The sequence below is a fragment of the Geotrypetes seraphini genome, chromosome 1, assembly GCF_902459505.1.
Source record: "Geotrypetes seraphini chromosome 1, aGeoSer1.1, whole genome shotgun sequence".
In the NCBI taxonomy this organism is placed as follows: Eukaryota; Metazoa; Chordata; class Amphibia; order Gymnophiona; family Dermophiidae; genus Geotrypetes; species Geotrypetes seraphini.
In genome coordinates this window covers 418,287,348-418,308,416 of record NC_047084.1, presented here as the reverse complement: position 1 = coordinate 418,308,416, position 21,069 = coordinate 418,287,348, and the positions used below count along the sequence as shown (strand labels likewise).

General features: G+C 40.6%; 1 protein-coding gene across 12 annotated transcripts in view; it reads left to right on the top strand.

Moving 5' to 3' along the window:
- The window catches only part of PTPRD (protein tyrosine phosphatase receptor type D), a 1,247,124-nt gene that overhangs the window by 441,794 nt on the left and 784,261 nt on the right, over window positions 1-21,069 (top strand). For all 12 annotated transcript variants that reach the window (XM_033918844.1, XM_033918800.1, XM_033918751.1 and 9 more), the window contains exon 4: window positions 9,696-9,837. In XM_033918844.1, the coding sequence (XP_033774735.1) occupies window positions 9,696-9,837 (142 nt within the window). The remainder of the gene's footprint in view (window positions 1-9,695; window positions 9,838-21,069) is intronic.

Below are 21,069 nucleotides of genomic sequence, written 5' to 3'. Positions count from 1 at the left end.
AAGCCTTAGACGGGGCAGTTGCCCCTTTCCGCCTAGAAAGAGCAGCTGTGGGGCGGGAGGTCACAGAGGTAGACTTACCCCGGGAGACAGACAGGCCAGGTGCCGCAGACATGGCAGCAGACCGAGGTCTAGCTGTGTGGGTCTTCGCCCGAGGGACCCGAGCCCTAGCTTTTGTGGGAGCCATAACCCTAGTAAATAACAAACCCCCACCGACCAGAAGCAGCACAAGCACCACAACACAAATAAAACTAAAACCTACCTGCCCTCTGGACAGAAAAACACCCCGATATTCAGCCTACTCCACTGGTAGCAGTGATCCACCACTCCACTCTCAGCAGGACTCTGCTCAGCCGCTCAGCCGCAAAGCCGCTCAGCCGCGAAGTCACTCAACCGCGAAGCTGCAAAGCCCTGCTGCAGGCCGACACAGGAAACAGGAAACAGTCCCCAACGCTGCACCTCAGCACTTCCGTACTCGCAAAGACCGACACCCACACCCCAGAGAAATTGAGGCCATACAATGAAGACAGAACTGCCAGTTCACCCGGCCTGACTAAACGCCCCACACACCGCAAACCGCCGCAAAAACCTCCGAAACTGCTCAAGGTAAGACATACACACACCGAAATCAAATTGACTGAAAACCTCCACTGAAAAGCCCAAAATTCCCTCCAAATACCCTGCTACCTAATTCTCCCTCTGTCTCCTACCCTCCCGATATCCCACAACTTTCTCACACAATCTTTCCCAGCAATTGCGCCTAAATCAACCAATCAGCTCCATTCCTCTTCATCCAATCCCTGACTGCTATATCCTCACAACCTTGCAACACCATTCCCCAATCACCCTACTTCTGTCCTTCTTTAGCCAATCACCACTAGTTAATAACCCCTTCCCACTCCCCCTCTTTCCCTAACAACAATGTTGCCGTACAGTGGCTCAGTCAATGTTATCAGCCCACTGCTTCAATCAATGGGCTTCCTAACTAGTTAGTACATGCTAATGGATCTGGGTTAACTCCCCAAAAAATTGAGTTAAAATATAATAGCCATATTTCAAAATTTCTGCATTTAGACTGCTGGTCCAGTCATTACTACTGAGCCTTTTGGACTACTGTAATATTGTTTATTTAACTACTACCAAGAAAAATATTACTAGACTGAAATTGATCCAGGAAAGGGACTTGGGAGTTCTGATCAACAAGTCCATGAAGCCATCTGCACAATGCACTGTGGCAGCGAAAAGGGCGAACAGAATGCTAGGAATGATCAAGAAGGGGATCATGAACAGATCAGAGAAGGTTATCATGCCGCTGTACCGGGCCATGGTGCGCCCTCACCTGGAGTACTGCGTCCAGCACTGGTCGCCGTACATGAAGAAGGACATGGTACTACTGAGAAGGGTCCAGAAAAGAGCGACTAAAATGGTTAAGGGGATGGAGGAGTTGCCATACAGTGAGAGATTGGAGAAGCTGGGCCTCTTCTCCCTTGAAAAGAGGAGACTGCGAGGGGACATGATCGAAACATTCAAAATACTGAAGGGAATAGACTTAGTAAAGAAAGACAGACTGTTCACCCTCTCCAAGGTAGGGAGAATGAGAGGGCACTCTTTAAAGTTGAAAGGGGATAGATTCCGTACAAACATAAGGAAATTCTTCTTCACCCAGAGAGTGGTAGAAAACTGGAACACTCTTCCGGAGTCTGATATAGGGGAAAACACCCTCCAGGGTTTCAAGATAAAGTTGGACAAGTTCATGCTAAACTGGTGAGACTGGACTCATTTGGAGCACTGGTCTTGATCTTGGGGCTGCCGTGTGAGCAGACTGCTGGGCAGGATGAACCATTGGTCTGACCCAGCAGCGGCAATTCTTATGTTCTTATGTAATACCGCAATTGCTCAAGAATACATACTGCTTGGGAAGCTTTCTTCTGCTTGCCGAGCAGTGTGTATTCTTAAGCAATTGCAACAGAAGTTGTGGTTTTATGCTTATTTTACAAATCCACATTTGTATCTCAGGATCAAAATCATTATTTAGGAGGGAAGACGATCTTGCCAAAACATGGACAGTGTTGGGTCCTCTTCTTGAAGACATATGTGGATTGTTATCGTCTGGATTACCGTTGCAATCAACTTGGATAAAATAAAGCCTGCATCAGAAATATCCTTCTCCACAGTCTCTCTTATTTTTGTTTTTCATTCTTGCTGTGGAAACATTGGGTCCTTTTCCACTTTTGTTGTAACATTTATCCAGTCAATGTTAGGGTAATTGAAATCACTCAAGCTCAATTCTACACGTCCTATACATACAACAGAACCTCTCTCACCAGCCCCTCTACAAAACAAAAACCACCAACCAGATAAAAAATGGAAAAAGAAAGAAACTTGGACAAAAATGACAAAGTGGAGAAAAAACCTGTGTCGTTCTTCATAGGTCAAAAAAACCTATCCACTTTGTCACACACATACGCTCACATATGTCTATCCAAAATGATTACAATGACCACATCATAGAGGGTAACATTCATAAAGAGAAACAGCTCCAATAGATATTCATACACTGTTCAGGATGCATATGCAGCAAGGAGCAAGTAATTGAAATCACCCTGCATTTATAGATAGGCTTCTGATTCCTTACAGCCCGTCAAGAGTTCTCAGATCATCCTCACAAGCGTCCCTATATGTTCCCTCTTTAAAAATCATCGGTACTCGCCGTGACCTGATTTTTTCGGTTACAGCCCCTACTATTTGGAACTCACTCCCTCTTTATTTAAGACTTGAACAAGATTTGAAAAAATTCAAAAATAGTTTAAAGTGTTTTCTTTTTAAAGAAGCCTTTAACTAAAAGTTTATTTTTCGGTTGATTCCTAATCTCATCGTTTAGTATTAAACTCTGATTATATATCCCCTTTTTTTTAGATTTTCAAGTTTGCAAATTCTTTTCTTACATCATCCTTATGTTCTAACCTAATCTGATTAACACATTTTTTTTTTTTTATTGTATTTTTTATTTTCCCTCCTTTCCTACTGTTCCATGTGTTTGTTACCCCAGTTCGTTTTATAATTTTTAAGTAATTATTTTTATTTACGATGTATTTGTGATTTAAGAAATCCAATTTTATTTCTTTGTAAAACGCTTTGTATCCTGAAAAGCGTTTAATCAAATAATTTAATAAACTTGAAACTTGAAACCCATTATTATAGTGTTGCCCAATTTGTCAGCTTTCCTAATCTTTGAAAACAATTCTTCATCTTTCTGCTCATTCTGTTCCGGAGAACAGTAGTATAACCCTACCTTTATATTGCCTCCCTTCACATAGGAATTTCTATCCATATGGATTCCACACTATCTATGTCATTCAGAATGTTAATTTTGTTTGAATCAATTCCCTCTTTAACAGGGGTCTCAAAGTCCCTCCTTGAGGGCCGCAATCTAGTCGGGTTTTCAGGATTTCCCCAATGAATATGCATGAGATCTATGTGCATGCACTGATTTCAATGTATATTCAGTGGGGAAATCCTGAAAACCCGACTGGATTGTGGCCCTCAGGGAGGGACTTTGAGATCCCTGCTCTTTAACATACAGCGCAATCCCCCCTTCAATTTGATCTACTCTATCATTGCAATATAATTTGTACACAGGAAACACAATGTCCTCCTTCCACAAGGCCTCTGAGATACCTATTATACCTACCTCTTCATTCAGTACTATAAACTCTTAACTCTCCTATTTTATTTTTTTAGGCTTCTAGTATTTTTATATAGACACTCCAAATTGTATTTTTTCCTTGTATCTACAGGCAGCTGAGAAAATAATGGGGATAATTTGAGTCCTTAACTCTGCCTTCCTTGTAAACACTCTTGGCTTTCTTTCACCATTATTGAATCCTCTCTATTGGGACTACCTAAATATCCTGTTTGAATAGTATCCTTCAAGGATACTCCATACCGATCCATCCACTCCTGGCTGACAGTCAGCTTTCCTACCCATCTTAGTTTAAAAGCTTCTCTCCTTTATAAATGTTATCTCCAGCCTTACAGGAATAAAATTTGTCAGCTCAGTACTAGCCAACTCCTTGTGGTTCCCAGGCCTGAAATGTTTTTGTCTTCAAAACGCTTGGTATCAACAACACAGACATAGTACCTTTAATTCTATAAACTTCAGCACCCAAATTTGTGACTAGTGTGCTAAATTGCATGCACAAGTTATAGTAGTGTCTATCAAACTGTGTGCCGTGGCACAGTGGTGTGCCACGAGAGATTCCACAATTTTACTTTCTTTTAAAAAATTATCTTCATAAATATACACTAGAATAAATGACATGTATATCACGTACACAAGAATCTGTCAATGTTATGAGTGTCTGTGTGTGTAAGGATACAATCGTCCAGACAAACATCATTCTTTCAAGTGATTGGTCCTTGAAAACTAACAGTAAGTAATTTTATTTTTATGCAGTAGTTATCGTGACTTGAGCAACAAAACAATCATGGCTTTGTTACCATTTGGATCTTCTTATCTTTACGAACTTGGATTTTCAGCTCTGACAGAAATTAAATTAAAAAAACAAAACAAAAAACGAACGATGATGAAGTGCATGTTTGCTAGTTCACTACTGAGCCGCATTTTAAGTTAATTTGTATTCAAAAACAAGCTCATCCATCGTATTGATTAGCAATTCTATCTTCTTTAGTTTCTCCCTTGTTACACTTACCCATACATAGCTTAAAGAATTTAAAATAAATAGCTCTCAAATTGAAATTTTTGTTGGTTTTGCAATTTTATCATTTCAATTATAATGTGCCTCAAAAAACTATTTGCTCCATTTAGTGTGCTGGAGCTAAAAATGTGTGAGACACACTAAGTTATAGAATGGTACCTAATTTATCCCCCCTTTTACTAAACCGCAATAGCGGTTATTAGTGCAGGGAGCCGCACTGAATGTTCCGCGCTGCTCCTGACGCTCATACAGCTCCTATGAACATCTGGAGCAGCACGTAGCATTCAGCGTGGCTCCCTATGCTAATAACCGCTAGTGCGGTTTAGTAAAGGGTGGGTAATTAAGTAGGTGCTAATTGACTTTAACTGCCAATAATAACCCCTTAAGTGGTGATAATTGGCGCCAGTTTGCAGTTACACATGTAACTGCATCAAGGAGATTTAATTAACAGGCAATGATATCACATGACAGCGCTGAAGCTGTCTCCTTATACTGCCCCAGTCTCGATACACTCAGAACACAGACTTATTGGTGCAGTCTCATGTCAATTAAACCTCCTTAGTTTTTAATAGGCTCTTTTGGGTAAATCAATATGGCAACAAGCTGTACCTACTGGATGTACATCACGTAATGGCCCAAGCCTGCTCCCACCATCTCATGTTACTTAAACCTCCTTGAACTGCACTTAAGTACTATTCTATAAACAAAGCACCTAAGTTCTATAGCATGTAACTGCAAAAGGGGGGGGAGCATTAACATGGATGGGTCTGGGTGGCTCGGGGAGGGGGGGTCGGGCACGTTCATGTGCAGCTGACAGCATTTAGATGAAAGCGTTTACACCAGTTTTTGACATGGCCTAACTTTATGGACTGAAATACCGACATACTCTTCTAATATTCTCTAATGGATTCAGTGCCCAACTTTCCTATTATAGAATACTTACTTAGCACTCCATTTTTTTGCGCCTAATATTTGGAACCATTTTTTAAAATCTACCCCATGAGACAAGTGCTAGTCTTGTGCAGTGACTTGCTCACTGTGCTAGTATCCAGGATGCTTTAAACACAATTCCCTTCCTGTGCAGAGAACCACATCCAAGAATGGCTTTCTTCCTCTATAATATAACCAAAATCTGGCATTTCCTCTCTGAGCACATTACCAAAACCTTTATCCACGCACTCATCACCATGCGCTTAGATTATTGCAACTCGCTACTCTCAGGTCTTCCACTCGGCCATCTCTCTCTCCCCTTTAATCTCTCCAGAATTTGGCTGCATGACTCATATTCCGTGAGAGCCACTATACTCGTGTTACAATAGGAGACAAGAAAAAATCATTCCGGAAATGGAAAAAGGACCAAACTGGGGAAAACTGGAATGAACACAGGAAATGCCAAAGAGAATGTCATCAAGTGGTTAGGAGAGCGAAAAGAGAATACCAAGAGAGACTGGCCAGGGAGGCAAAAAACTTCAAATCATTCTTCAGATATGTTAAGGGGAAGAAACCGGTGAGGGAGGAAGTAGGACCGTTGGATGATGGAGATAAAAAGGGAGTGATAAAGGAGCAAAAAGAGGTAGCTGACAGGTTAAACAAATTCTTCTCGTCAGTCTTCACAAGCGAGGACACATCCAGTGTACCGGAACCCGACGTGATCTTCCATGGTGATCAAGAAGAAAAACTGTCAGCAATAGAGGTGAGCCATGAGGATGTCCTCCAACAGATAGATAGATTGAAAAGCGACAAATCACCAGGCCCGGACGGAATCCACCCTAGGGTACTAAAAGAACTAAGAAATGAGATAGCGGGAATACTCCAACGAGTTTGCAACCTATCCTTGAAAACTGGAGAGATTCCGGAGGACTGGAAGATAGCAAATGTTACACCTATCTTTAAAAAGGGGTCAAGAGGAGACCCGGGAAACTATAGGCCGGTAAGTTTGACATCGGTTCCAGGCAAGATGGTAGAAGCACTGATAAAGGACAGCATCTGTGAGCACATCGAAAAAAATGGGCTGATGAAAGCAAGCCAACATGGCTTCTGCAAGGGAAGATCGTGCCAAACAAACTTACTGCACTTCTTTGAGGGGGTAAACAGCCAGTTGGACAAAGGGGAACCTGTAGATATCATTTACCTTGACTTCCAAAAGGCCTTTGACAAGGTACCCCATGAGCGGTTACTTAGGAAGCTGTGGAACCACGGGGTGGAAGGGGACGTACACAGATGGGTCAAACACTGGTTGGCAGGCAGGAGACAGAGGGTGAAGGGTCACTACTCGGGCTGGAGGAAAGTCACGAGCGGAGTTCCGCAGGGGTCTGTACTTGGACCGCTGCTGTTCAATGTATTTATTAATGACCTGGAAACAGGGATGAAATGTGAAGTTATAAAATTTGCGGATGACACTAAACTCTGTAGAAGGGTTAGAACTACGGAAGAGTGTGAGGACCTACAAAGGGACCTAAGCAAACTGGAGGAGTGGGCGAATAAATGGCAGATGAAATTCAATGTAGGGAAATGCAAGGTCATGCATATAGGGAGAAAGAACCCGATGTTCAGCTACCAAATGGGGGGATTAGTATTAGAGGGAAGTAACCTTGAAAGAGATTTGGGTGTACTGGTGGATACAACAATGAAGTCAACGGTGCAATGTGCAGCAGCCGCGAAGAAGGCAAACAGAATGTTGGGTATTATTAAAAATGGTATTACGACCAGAACAAAAGAAGTCATCCTGCTGTTGTATCGGGCAATGGTGCACCCGCACCTGGAGTACTGTGTTCAATATTGGTCACCGTAACTTAAGAAGGATATGGCAATACTTGAGAGGGTCCAGAGGAGAGCGACACGAATGATTAAGGGCATGGAAAACCTTTCATACACTGAAAGATTGGAGAAGCTGGAGCTCTTCTCCCTGGAAAAGCGGAGACTCAGAGGAGACATGATAGAGACCTACAAGATCATGAAGGGCATAGAGAAAGTAGAGAGAGATAGATTCTTCAAATTTTCAAAACATATTAGAACAAGAGGGCATTCGGAAAAATTGGAAGGGGATAGATTCAAAACAAATGCTAGGAAGTTTTTCTTTACTCAGCGGGTGGTGGACACCTGGAATGCGCTTCCAGAGGATGTAATAAGGCAGAGTACGGTACTGGGGTTTAAGAAAGGATTGGACAATTTCCTGTTGGAAAAGGGGATAGAGGGGTATAGATAGAGGATTACTACACAGGTCCTGGACCTGTTGGGCCGCCGTGTGAGCGGACTGCTGGGCACGATGGACCTCAGGTCTGACCCAGCAGAGGCATTGCTTATGTTCTTATGTTCTTATGTACTCCTCTCCTAAAGTCACTTCATTGGCTTCCCATCTGTTTCCAAATACAATTCAAACTCTTTTTATTGACCTACAAATGCATTAATTCAGCTGCCTCTTACTATTTCTCTTCACTTATCTCCCCCTATGTCTCCTTCCTCCTGGGAGCTCCGCTCAGCTGGCAGGTCCCTCCTGTCTGTGCCCTTCTCCTCCTCTGCCAACTCCAGACTCTGTCCCTTCTACCTTGCTGTGCCATATGCTTGGAACAAACTGCCTGAATCCCTACAGCAGGCTCCGTCTTTGGCAGTGTTCAAGGCCCAGGTAAAAGCTCACCTCTTCGAGACTGCTTTCAACTCCTAAGTCCTCTCACCTTGAGTTCTGCATCTCCAACTCCATATGTCATGTCTGTCTGTCCAGATTAGATCGTAAGCTCTTCTGAGCAGGGACTGTCTATTAAATGTCAAATTGTACAGTGCTGCGTACGCCTTTCAGCGCTATAGAAGTGATAAATAGTAGTAGTAATGGCCAATGCAGACTAAAATGTGGGTGGGGCCTGAAAGAGATAATATGCTATAATATTAAATGGTGTTTATTATCTGGACTCTATATTGTTAACATCAGTAATAAATCTCAAAGGGAAGCCTCAGCCCCACCACTCCACCGCAAAGCCGCTTTTCAAATTGTGGGAAGCCTTACGTGGCGCCTCATCATTGGCTGCCACCTTCTTGATAGTAAACTTTTCTTTGTTCTGCTTTTTATGTGGTGAAATAATCTAAAGATTTTTTTGTTGCATAATAGCATTTCCTCTAATAAATATAAAGGCTTAAATAGTGCATTTGTACTTAGCTTATATCACAGCCAAAACCTAGGAGTCTGACTCGACATGTTTCGCATACATTGCTGTATCAAGGGTCCCCCTACGGAATAAAGTATAAAAAGCAGGAAGCTGTGAAAAAACCATTCATACAACACAGCTACCCACTATAATCCTTTCAATGCTTCTTATATAAAAGAATAGAATGTAGCTCACCGAGGTCGCTGTTGTCATCTGACTCCAAAATCTGTGAGAGAAAGATGGCCGCAGCGTACTCCTCCCCATTCTAATTCAAAACCTCCCTCCCCCTGTTCCTATTGGTTTGATTTAGCCAATTACCGATAGCCATTCTATTTCCCCCATTTAACCCTCTAAGATCCACCGTATCCAACAGGAAAATATATCGTTGTTCGCTTTGATTTAACCTCCTTTGATCTTAAATCAAAGCGAACAACAATATATTTTCCTGTTGGATACGATGGACCTTAGAGGGTTAAATGGGGAAATAGAATAGAATACATAAAAAGCAGAACAAAGAAAAGTTTACTATCAAGAAGGTGACAGCCAATGATGAGGCACCACGTAAGGCTTCCCGCAATTTGAAAAGCGGCTTTGCGGTGGAGTGGTGGGGCTGAGGCTTCCCTTTGAGATTTATTACTGATGTTAACAATATAGAGTCCAGATAATAAATGCCTATATGAAATAGTACTAGACTTTAAGGAACATTCTAACTTATGCCACAGTTTATTTGGGATAATGTTAAATGGAGCATCACTAACGTTGACCTCATGTGTATTGTTTTGTTCTTAACTTAAAAATAGGCAACTGTAACAATATCTTTGACAGCTATTGTTTATTTCTACAGGTGATAGAGTTTGATGATGGTTCCGGGTCTGTCCTTAGAATACAGCCCCTTCGCACACCACGAGATGAGGCTATTTATGAATGTGTTGCCTCAAATAATGTGGGAGAAATTAGTATTTCTACTAGGCTCACCGTTTTACGTGGTAAGTCATTTTTTATATTACATTATACAATAGCACAATTATCATGTTGTGCTTATTATGGAATTTGGTATATTCCATCTCATAAACAACAAAACAGTTTCCAAAAGAATACATAAAGAAAAAAAAGACAAGGAGGAATTCCATAATATAGAAAGATTGAAACTAGAGACAAATTGTATAGTGTGACGACCTTTGATCGTAGTCTAACTTTTAGGAAGCACACAGACCTTTTAATTTAAAAAAAGTTATGCACTACAGTATTATGGAAATTAAAGACTATTAAGAAGTATTTTGAAATGGAATTCTTTTGACTACTGGTTCAGTCTACAGTATTGTCCACTTTAAATTATTGTAATATTGTTTATTTAGGATTACCAAAAAAGATTTTTATTAAGACTTTGACTGGTTCAGAATACTGCAGTTCATTTAATTTTTGGACCATGTAAGCCATTATTATACTAGATTACACTGGTTACCGTTTGGGGCCAGAGTGCTTTTTAAATTTGGATGCATTTGCTATAAGGCACTTTATGGACTACTACCTTCTTATTTAGTAGCACATTTGAAATTGTTTAAATCAACAAAGTATACCAGAAATTTGGGGATGTTTATCTTCCCTACCCCAAGGGCATGTCGCTATAAAACATTCTTTAATAGGACTCTAGAATATCAGGCCGGGAAAGTGAATTCTTGCATAAGTCCACTGATTGCTCAGGCTCACTCTTACCCTATATTTTGGAAATTACTAAAAACACATTTATTTGATAAACAAGAAGGATGATTTTTATCATTAGTTTTTTTAATGATTTTTATTAGGTTGTGCCTGTAACCTTTTCTTTTAACTATGTTGTATTAATTGAGATATTAATTATTGTATATCTGAAATTGTATTTTAATCATTGATGTATAATTTTGCCCATAGAAATGAGTAAGTGACTGTATTTATTAACTGAAATGTTTTTTTATTATACTGCTGTGAACTGCCTAGATCAGGGGTGTCCAACCTGTGGCCCGAGGGCTGCATGCGGCCCTGTGAAGTATTTTGTGCGGCCCCGGTCGAGGGCGATGCAGTGTTTTCCTCTGTTGCCCCCGGGTGTTTACCATCTTGCCGACTCCCTCCTCTGTCTTGCTGCAGCGTTTGCACGTTTGTGTGATCCCAGAAACATGTTTTTCGGCCAATGCGGCCCAGGGAAGCCAAAAGGTTGGACACTCCTGGCCTAGATAGAACTATTAGCAGGGCAGTATACAAGAAATAAAATTATTATTATTCATGATTATTTGATAATGGCTGTATTGTGTTTACCAATTCCAGATGCAGTAGGTTTATTTCTTGTTCAAGCTAGACAGAAAAGTGTAAATAAATGTTTCTTTTATATCTGGCTTTTTACAAAATCAATAAGCACAATATTCAAAAGAAGCTGAGCTCTTAAATTTAGGCTCCTAAGTTAGGTTCTCTATGTTCAAACATAGAAGTCTGAGTATTCTGTTGCAAATTATATTTAAAGTTATATGCCTCAAATTTAGCCATTACTTTCCAAAGTTTATGAGTCTAACCCCTCCCCCCCCTCTTTAGAAGCCATGTTAGGCTTTTATATTACTGACTGCGCAAGTAAATGCTCTGACGCTTATATCACCGCGGCCGGCAATAAAAAAGCCTAACGTGTTTTCATAAAAGGGGGCCTAATGTAAGTGTCTAGTGTGGAAAACCAGTGCCAAACTAACTTATTTCCTACTTTAAATTTGCTCCTGTTGCCACCAACATTTTAGACATATAAATTAAGGTGCCTAGTTCAGTCCTTGATGACTGCAAACAGATCAGGTTTTCAGGGTATCTCTAATGAATATGCATGAGAGAGATCAACTTACAATGAATGTTACAGGTATGTAAATCTTTCTCATGCATATTCATTTGAGACGTTTGTGAAAATCAGGCCAGTTTGCGGCCCTCAGGGACTGAACTTCGGTAGGCCTGTTTTTTAAACAGAAATTCAGGCATTCATTTGAAATGTTCTGAAAATCAGGCCAGTTTGCGGCCCTCAGGGACTGAACTTCGGTAGGCCTGTTTTTTAAACAGAAATTCAGGCATCCAACTGTTAAATTTTCAAACAGGCCAAATTACTAGTCAAACTCTTTCAAAATTAGGAGCTTAAATGCTTTGAGTATCAATCTTAGCATTCCTTTTGTTGTCGCTGAGCAATGGCGCTGAGCAATGGCGCAAGCCTTTAGAGAATATTTTTAAGATAAGAATACGAATCCAGTATGTGTCTTTCAGTTCTTCCTATTTTGGAATAGGCATGGTATGCTTAGCTTGGCTCATCTTTTGAAAGGGCAATGTTCAACAGTGGGAGCTTGTCAGTATTCTACAGCGCCATCATTCATGTGTGTCCTGTACAAGGAAAAAATATCAAGCTATGTTAGCCACAAGCCTTGGTCATGATTGATGCTTGCTTGTTAAACACCATACAAGTTTTTATTTCCTAATTCTACAAGCAAGTCTCCGATCCTTGAATTCTGAAAAGGCCAAGGAGCTTGTTGGTTTTCTTAAAATCAGCTTTTTAGTAGTCAAAGAATGGTGCAACTTTGCTTAAGCTAAAGGTGAACTACTCTGAGCATTTTCTCTTATCTCTGAGGATGTTCTGCCATACATGATGCCGCCCTATATTAAAAAAAAAAATTATAATTCGCTTAAATGCCTAAGGGCTCCCTTTCCAAAGGTGTGCTAGCGTTTTTAGCGCACGCACAAGATAAGCGCATGCTATAGCGCGCGCTAGCTGAAAAATTACCACCTGCTTAAAAGGAGATGGTAGCAGCTAGCGCGCAGCATTTTAGCACGCACTAAGCACGCGCTAAAACCGCTAGCGCACTTTTGTCAAAGGAGCCCTAAGTGGATCACGACAGCAACGTATACAGTCAAAATATGACAATAAAACATCACAGATCTCCTAACATCATATCAATCATTTACCAGTTATAAACAAATTCACTTCATTTCTGGTTCTTTTTCATTATGACCCTGCTCTGCAGAAGTGAAGAAACTTGTACCATGTGATGCATTGTCTCTTTTCAGAACTTGGGGCTTTGCACATTTTAGGCGGTCTTGAGGTGATTCGCATATATTGACTGGCGGTCTTGGGATCAAGCATGGTAATACGGGGGTCAGGAATTGGGCACTACAATTCAGGGTTTTAATTAAGCAATTACATGCTAAACCCAACTAGATCCTGACAAATTATTCAGGGAAAGGAAAAAAAAGATACGGGATGATTTTTATTGAGAGTTATAAACGGCTTCAGGTTTAGCAACTGTTCAGCCAGGCTCAAGATGATATTCACAGTCAGACAGAAAGTCACAGGGAAATCATGGCAAGGATTCAGTTGAGCAAGGCTGAACACGGAGAGAGATCTCACACAGAATTCAAGGAATCTCATCTCATAATCATTATTTGTGCTAGTGGAGACTAACTGTTGGCCCAGGGTTTAAACAGGATGAATTCTCAGGAGTGGGTTCACCTTTTGGACCAATGAGGGCTTCCTTAGTTGTGTTGAGGACTCCGATATTTATGGACCGGACTTAATGAACTGATATTACATGCATACCTCATAGCTTGCCGAAAGCACCTGAACTGTATTTCCGCAGCGCTATGGGGTCGTTGTCGTTTATAGGGAAATGCCAGCAGTGTTCAGTGTTATGAAAAGAAACTCACCGCAGTGTTTGTCTGCTTTAACAGGACCTGATGCACTGGAATGACTTATCGTAATGTTCATGTTATGATGATATTTTAATTATTGATTGTTTTTGTATTTTTCCGTAGATTTTACGGCCTCTTTGAATGTAAATCACCTTGAACCTTTTTGGTATAGTGTGATTAATAAATTGTGTATTAGATTAGATATTTGAAGTGAGAATATCATTTCTCTCCGAGTATATCTCGGTACTTCTTATTTCCTCCCTGATAGGGAAGGCAGGCCTGGATTCTAAGACTGCCAGTTCTGAGGCCAGCATAAAAAAACTAATTTTATTTTTATTTATTTATTTATTTATTTATTTTTAATGAATGCCTTTATTGGCAAAACTCTGTTCTGACTTGATAGCGGCCTTCTCCTCTATTATGGAATACAGATCATTTAACTGTGAAATATTACTATTTCATTAGCTACGCCTGTTTATCACCTTCTTTTATTGAGCTTTAATGGCATATGCAGGAAACCTAAGGCCTAGGTAGTTAGTCTTTGTGTACTTTTGTCAATGTTTTAATTACTATTGTACAACGCTTAGTATTTTGATAGGCGTTCAATCAAATAATAAAATAAACTTGAAACTTGAAACTTGAACCCAGTATAATTAAGCTCTTTTTTTTTTTTTTCAATGACCTGAAGAAGAGAGAATATATTTTAAAGCTTGTTACGGATATATTAGTTCAATAAAATGGTATTACCTACAGTTCTTGCTACATTTTCCTGGGCTCTTCTATGTGATCCTTTGCACTTTGCTAATTATTGTGCCTGTACTTTTTACTTTTGTCAAGTAAGAATTTTGTTGTTGTTCTCACTACAGCCTCTTTTAATTTAGCCCTCTTCTCTTCTGTTACATAAAGAACATTAGATGTGCCATACTGTGTCAGACAAAAGGCCTATCATGAGTCACATCATAAGTCCCTAATGAGATCCCAAGAAGTAGATTACAGTCAAACCTTGGTTTGCGAGCATAATTTGTTCCAGAAGCATGCTTGTAATCCAAAGCACTCGTATATCAAAGCAAATTTACCCAGAGGAAATAATGGAAACTCAAGACGATTCATTCCACAACGCCAAAACTTTAATACAAAAAATATACGTACTTGTATTGCAGAACCTCGTTCATTTAGAACAGTCACTACACTCCTTCAGCGTCAGAGAGAGAGAAGAACCATTGGCTCAGTTGTGATGATGTGACATGTGTATACTGTATGTACTCGTATTGCAAGACTTTGACACTGCAAGAGTGTAGTGACTGTTCTAAACAAATAGAGAGAGAAGAACCATCGACTCAGCTGTGATGTGATGCATATATACTGTATATACTTGTATTGCAAAACCTCGCTCATTTAGAACAGTCACTACACTTCTGCAGCGTCACAGAGAGAAGAACCATTGGCTCACTTGTGATGATGTGACACGTGTATACTGTATGTACTCGTATTGCAAGACTTTGCATGTTTAGAACAGTCACTACACTCTTGCAGCGTCAGAAAGAGACCCATCGGCTCAGTTGTGATGTGTGTATACTGTATGTACTTGTATTGCAAGACATCGCTTGTATATCAAGTTAAAATTTAATAAAATGTTTTGCTTGTCTTGCAAAACACTTGCAAACCAAGTTACTTGCAATCCAAGGTTTTACTGTATATCATATTGATCATATGCAGAGATTGGCAGTGGCTTTCTCAAGACTACATAGCTGCCAATAGTTTATGGGCTTTTCCTCCAGAAATTTGCCTAATTCTAACTATGCTAACAAATTCAGAGCTTGATTGTAAAATTGAGTGACAGGGGAGGGGAGGGGAGGAGAGGATGGAAGGATACTGGGTGCAGAGCCTGACAGGGGAGGGGAGAAAGGAAGGGTGCTGGACGCAGAGCCTGACAGGGGAAGAGAGGAGAGGATGGAAGGATGCTGGGCGCAGAGCATGACAGGGGAGGGGAGAAAGGAAGGGTGCTGGGCGCAGAGCTTGACGGGTTAGGGGAGGAAGGAATGGGACTGGGTGCAGAGCCTGACAGGGCAGGACACTTGAATATTAAGCCGCCCGACTTATATTCAAGTCAACCATTTTTCCGCCCAACTTATATTCAAGTCAACCATTTTTCCTCCTTTTTGGGGGTAAAAGGGGGTCTCGACTTATATTTGGATCAACGTATATTTGAGTATATACAGTAGATAAACAGATGGGAACATACATGTGCGATGATAGTTCCCAGCAGTCACACACGGTTACAACGTTTTGCTAATGACCTGGGTGGAGGAGCACTGAGCACATTGTAAAGAGTCTTTCACTTAACAAAAGTTGTGGATATAGAGCATTAAGAAAGCATAAGAAAAAATATTTTAAAAAATAGTAAAAATAATAAGAAGCATTACAGCACTATATTTTTTATCTAATCTAATCTAATATTTGGTTTATATACTGGGTCATCTCCCAGTGGAGCTCGACTCGGTTCACATATAATTAAGACTAGAGTACATAGCAGAAAACATAGGAGAAGGGAGAACTAATTAAAAACTAAAGTACATAAGAAAAGCATAAGAAAATAACTATAATATTATCATTTTGTTGAGACTGTAGTTAAACCATTTAAAAATTGTGAGAACAACAAAGTTTTCAGGAATTTATGAAATAATTGCAGCTGGCCTAAAAGTCTAATGGAGTCAGGAATAGAGAGTTGCGCGGGGACAGAAATCCCACCCGTCCCCGCCAAAATCCCACACATCCCCACCCGTCCCCACGAGGAATCCCTCCATCCCCACCCATCCCGGCAAGGAATCCCCTCCGTCCCCACCCGTCCCCGCGAGGAATCCCCTCCATCCCCACCCGTCCCTGCGAGGAATCCCCTCCGTCCCTAACTCTCCCTAACTCCCCCCCAAAGGTAAATTAAAGCAAAACCAAAATGGAAGTCAAACAGAAGCACCAGTCATACAAAGAGGTCATCTTCATACTGAAGAAAGAGCGTGCCTTTGCTGAAACAACTTTTCTATTCAATGTTTGTCCATCACAAGGAAAATCAATAGAGATATAGGAACTTGGAGGGGGAGGGGGGGGAAGAGAAAGACAGAGGAAAGCAGGGGCAATAAATACAGGAAGTGCAAAATGGGCAGGCAAGGACAATTAACAGATAAAGCAGAGGCTCCCAACCAGCGTGCCACAGCAGGGAAACCTGTCACAAAATTAAAGCCATACCATTAGGCAGGACAAGTCACAAGCACCGGCTGAGCTGGCGGTAGGGGAGCTAGGGAGAACACTGCTCGTCTTCCATTTCCTGCCTGCCCTGCCACAGCACACATAGCCGACCAGAAGTCTTCCATAAGCCTTCCTTCTGACGTCAGCGTTGACATTGGGCTATGTGTGCTGCGGCAGGGCAGGCAGGAAATGGAAGATGAGCCTTGCGGCAGGGCAGGTAGGAAAATCAGATGAGCCTCGCGGCTCAAGTTGAATTGAACCCCGCAGGATCCCCAAGACCATGAGGGGCATCCCCACGGGATCCCCGTGACCCTAGGGGGCGTTCCCACGGGATCCCCGTGGCCCGAAGAAGGAACCCGTGGGATCCCCACAGGTCCCGCGGGATTCCCGTCGTCCCCGTTCCTGTGCAGCTCTCTAGTCAGGAAGTTCATTCCAGATCTCTACAAACTTGAAAACAAAAGATCGACTGAGCTTCCAAGCAGATTTAATTTCCTTAAAGGAAAGAAAGGCTAACTTATATCTTTGTGTGCTTCTCAAATGGCAAAGTCTAAGGATATTCCAACATAAGGGGACAAAAGGATCAAATATTCCATAGAGAAGCTTAAAGATTATGTGTACACATTTAAACTGGATCCTAAAGTGAACTGGGAGCCAGTGAAGCTTTGTCAACAAAGGGGAAACATGATCATACTTTTGTTTCCCAAAAATGAGCTTAGCTGCAGTATTCTGTATTAACTGAAGTCGTTTTAGACTGCTCTGCTTAATGCCCAGATAAACCGAGTTACAATAATCTAGCTGAGAAAGCACAGTGGATTGTACCAACACTGAGAAAAGTTCTTCCTCAACATGTACATATTTTCTTATAGCACAGATTCTGAACACACTACTAGGGCACTTTATTTGGCAGCTGGACCCCTAGCAGTATTTTCTGAGTTGTCAGGCACTAATATTTCTCAAGATGTTGACATCAGAAACAAAAATGAATGGACATAGTTCCTGCCTCCTGTCCATACTGAAGAACCTCCACTGTTATGACTAGGGGAGGGGGAGGAAGTGATCAGTGTTTTACTTAACATTTTGAAAAATTGGCATGTACATTGGCTTTTAATTTGTTGAAATCACCTTTTGTATTTTACTTGATTAAGTCTGTAAACTGGCTTGATGATTTTTTTTAAAAAAAGCATAGTCTAACAAATATTAAAGAAGCCTCTCTCCATTCTACACCTCACCCCTCAAAAAAATCATATATATATATATATATATATATATATATATATATCCTCAATGGTCCAATTCAATTTCAAAGCCTCTCTTCCCAACTTCCCACCCCCTGTCCAAAGGTTTGTCTATTTTTAAAGGGGGGGGTGGGAAGTTGGGAAGAGAGGCTTTGAAATTGAATTGGACCATTGAGGATATATATATATATATATATATATATATGATTTTTTTGATGGGTGAGGTGTAGAATGGAGAGAGGCTTCTTTAATATTTGTTAGACTATGCTTTAAAAAAAAAAAATCATCAAGCCAGTTTACAGACTTAATCAAGTAAAATACAAAAGGTGATTTCAACAAATTAAAAGCCAATGTACATGCCAATTTTTTAAAATGTTAAGTAAAACACTGATCACTCCCTCCTCCTCCCCTAGTCATAACAATGGAGGTTCTTCAGTATTGTACACTTAAAAATGGTTATGTTAGCGCATAAAGCTTTGTTTGAGTTACAACCTCCGTATTTATCATCGTTGGTAATTTTTTCTGCTCCCCAGCGGTTATTAAGATCTTTAGACGATAATAGAGTAGCTTTACCTCATATTTCTAAAGCACATTTGGCATCTACTAGAAATTTTTTTCTACCTAGCACCGGTTTTATGGAATAGCTTACCTTTGGACTTAAGAAAAAAAGTCTCCTTAGTAAGGTTTTAAAAGAGGTTAAATTCATTCTATTTTAGATTAGCTTTTTCTTTGGACTCCCGGTCTGAATTCCTTTATATTTTCTGCATGTGAACTTGTGTGTTATGTTTGAATTATCTTTCCTATTTTAATGGAATTCTTTTATTGCTGCATTGTATTAATTTGTAAACCGCTTTATTTTTATTTGTAGTTTTAAGCGGTATAGCAAGGGTTTTAATAAACATAAACAAATCCATAGTTGTCTGTTGCCCCAGGTTTGTTTGTTTTTTTTTTTTTTTTAATTACTGCTGTAAACCATCTTGTCCATAATCCATTCTCCTGAGCTGCTTCTCCTTAGGTTTCAATTAACCTCTCCTTAGCTGATGTTGATCCGTGAATAGTTCAGACTCCTCAGATTTTGTTCTCTATTCATCCTTTATTTCTAGCTAGTCTTATAAAATCCTAGATAATTAAATTAGCTGAAAGGATTACTTAAGACCAGTGATAGTACACCTTTTTAACAGTGTGTGCCAAAAAAATATTTATTTCAGCATTTATATTCTGCTCTATCATCTACTAATAGACGGAATACAAGTATAAAAGTTTGCACGCGCAGTTTAAATCAACAAAATTGAAACATAACACAAAACAAAACAAAACACCTTTCTGATATAGCTTTCAATCCTTAACCCTACTCCTCTGCCCTCCAACCCAGCCAGCAGATTAACCGTTCCCCTTAACTGTATCCATGACATCCTGTTTGTCTGTCTTGCCTGTTTAGATTGTAAGCTCTTTCGAGCAGGGACTGTTTTCTTACTCTTTGTGACTCTGTGCAGCACTGCGTGTGTCTAGTAGCGCTATAGAAATAATTAATAGTAGTAGTGTGAAGAGTTTTGGTCTGTGGGAAGCAGAGCTGAGATTGTGATGTCATAATACCTCATTCCACCAATAAGAGCCAACCTCATCAGTGATGTCACAATAGCTTGATTGTCGTGTACTCCCCTCTGCCCTCCAACCCAGTCTGTCTTGCCTGTTTATATAGTAAGCTCTTTTGAGCAGGGACTGTTTTCTGACTCTTTGTGACTCTGTGCAGTGCTGCATGTGTCTGGTAGTGCTATAGAAATAATTAATAGTAGTACTATTTGTACATCCCCAAACACACACACCTGGGTCTAGGTTTCAAGGCTTATTTTAGCTGTACTATCCCGCACTTTGGCTTGTGCCTTCGTCTAGCAAGTTTATTTTCTATTTGAGAGGAAAAAAAAGTTCTGGGATAAGTGTACATTAGACAACACCATGAGTGTGAGAAAGGGGGTAGAACAACAGTCGCTGATAGAGTGAGGAAGAAAACTGCACAGGGGTACGTCATTTCTTAGCAAGATTCTTCTGAGTGAAGAACAGGGAGGAGTGGAGAAACTGGCTAAGGATAGGCGTCTTTGACAAGCAACATTTTTCAGTTCAGTGTTGAATTTTTCTAATGAAATCTGAAGTCGAAGAGTTTGTGGAAGGAAATTCCAGAGCTGGGGGCCAAGTACTGAAAAGGTGGCAGACTGGATGTACTTATGAACAGTTTGCGGATACCTTGGGGATTTTCAACTGATTTTGCTGAGCAGTTCTAAGCGAGTGTGAAGGGACATATGGGGTAAGCAGATACATAAGACAGAGAGTGGGGGAGGGGGGAAGACACCTGAGCTAAGAACTTTAAAAGTTGTCAACATATGTAATACAGTGGTTAATGGAGAGCCAGTGTGCCTTTTTTTAGATTGGAGGGGGGTAGGGTGATCTGGTCATCTTTATGGACTTTGTAATTTATGTAGGTCTTTTTGACATAGTCCAGTGTATAGGGAGCGCAGTAGTCTAACATCTGAATCTCAAAGGAGTATATCATAATGTTTAGAGCTCAAGGAAAAAGTAGGGATTGTATTGATCAGATCAAGTACAGTTTAAAAACTGAGTATGGAGTGAACTGAGAGATTTGCGTTGCAAATGCCAGTTTAGAATCTAAAGTCATACCTAGGATTCAAGTTCAAGTTCAAGTTTCAAGTTTATTAGGTTTTTATATACCGCCTATCAAGGTTATCTAAGCGGTTTTACAATCAGGTACTCAAGCATTTTCCCTATCTGTCCCGGTGGGCTCACAATCTATCTAACGTACCTGGGGCTATGGAGGATTAAGTGACTTACCCAGGATCACAAGGAGCAGCGCTGGATTTGAACCCACAACCCCAGGGTGCTGAGGCTGTAGCTCCAACCACTGCACCACACACTCCTCCTCCTGACAGATTTGACAGTGGTTCTTAAACCTGTCTTGGGGACTCCCATGCAGTCGGGTTTTCAAAATATCTCTAATGAATGTGCATGGAATCCCAATCAATACTGTTAACGGCTGTATTCAAATACATATCTTCTCCT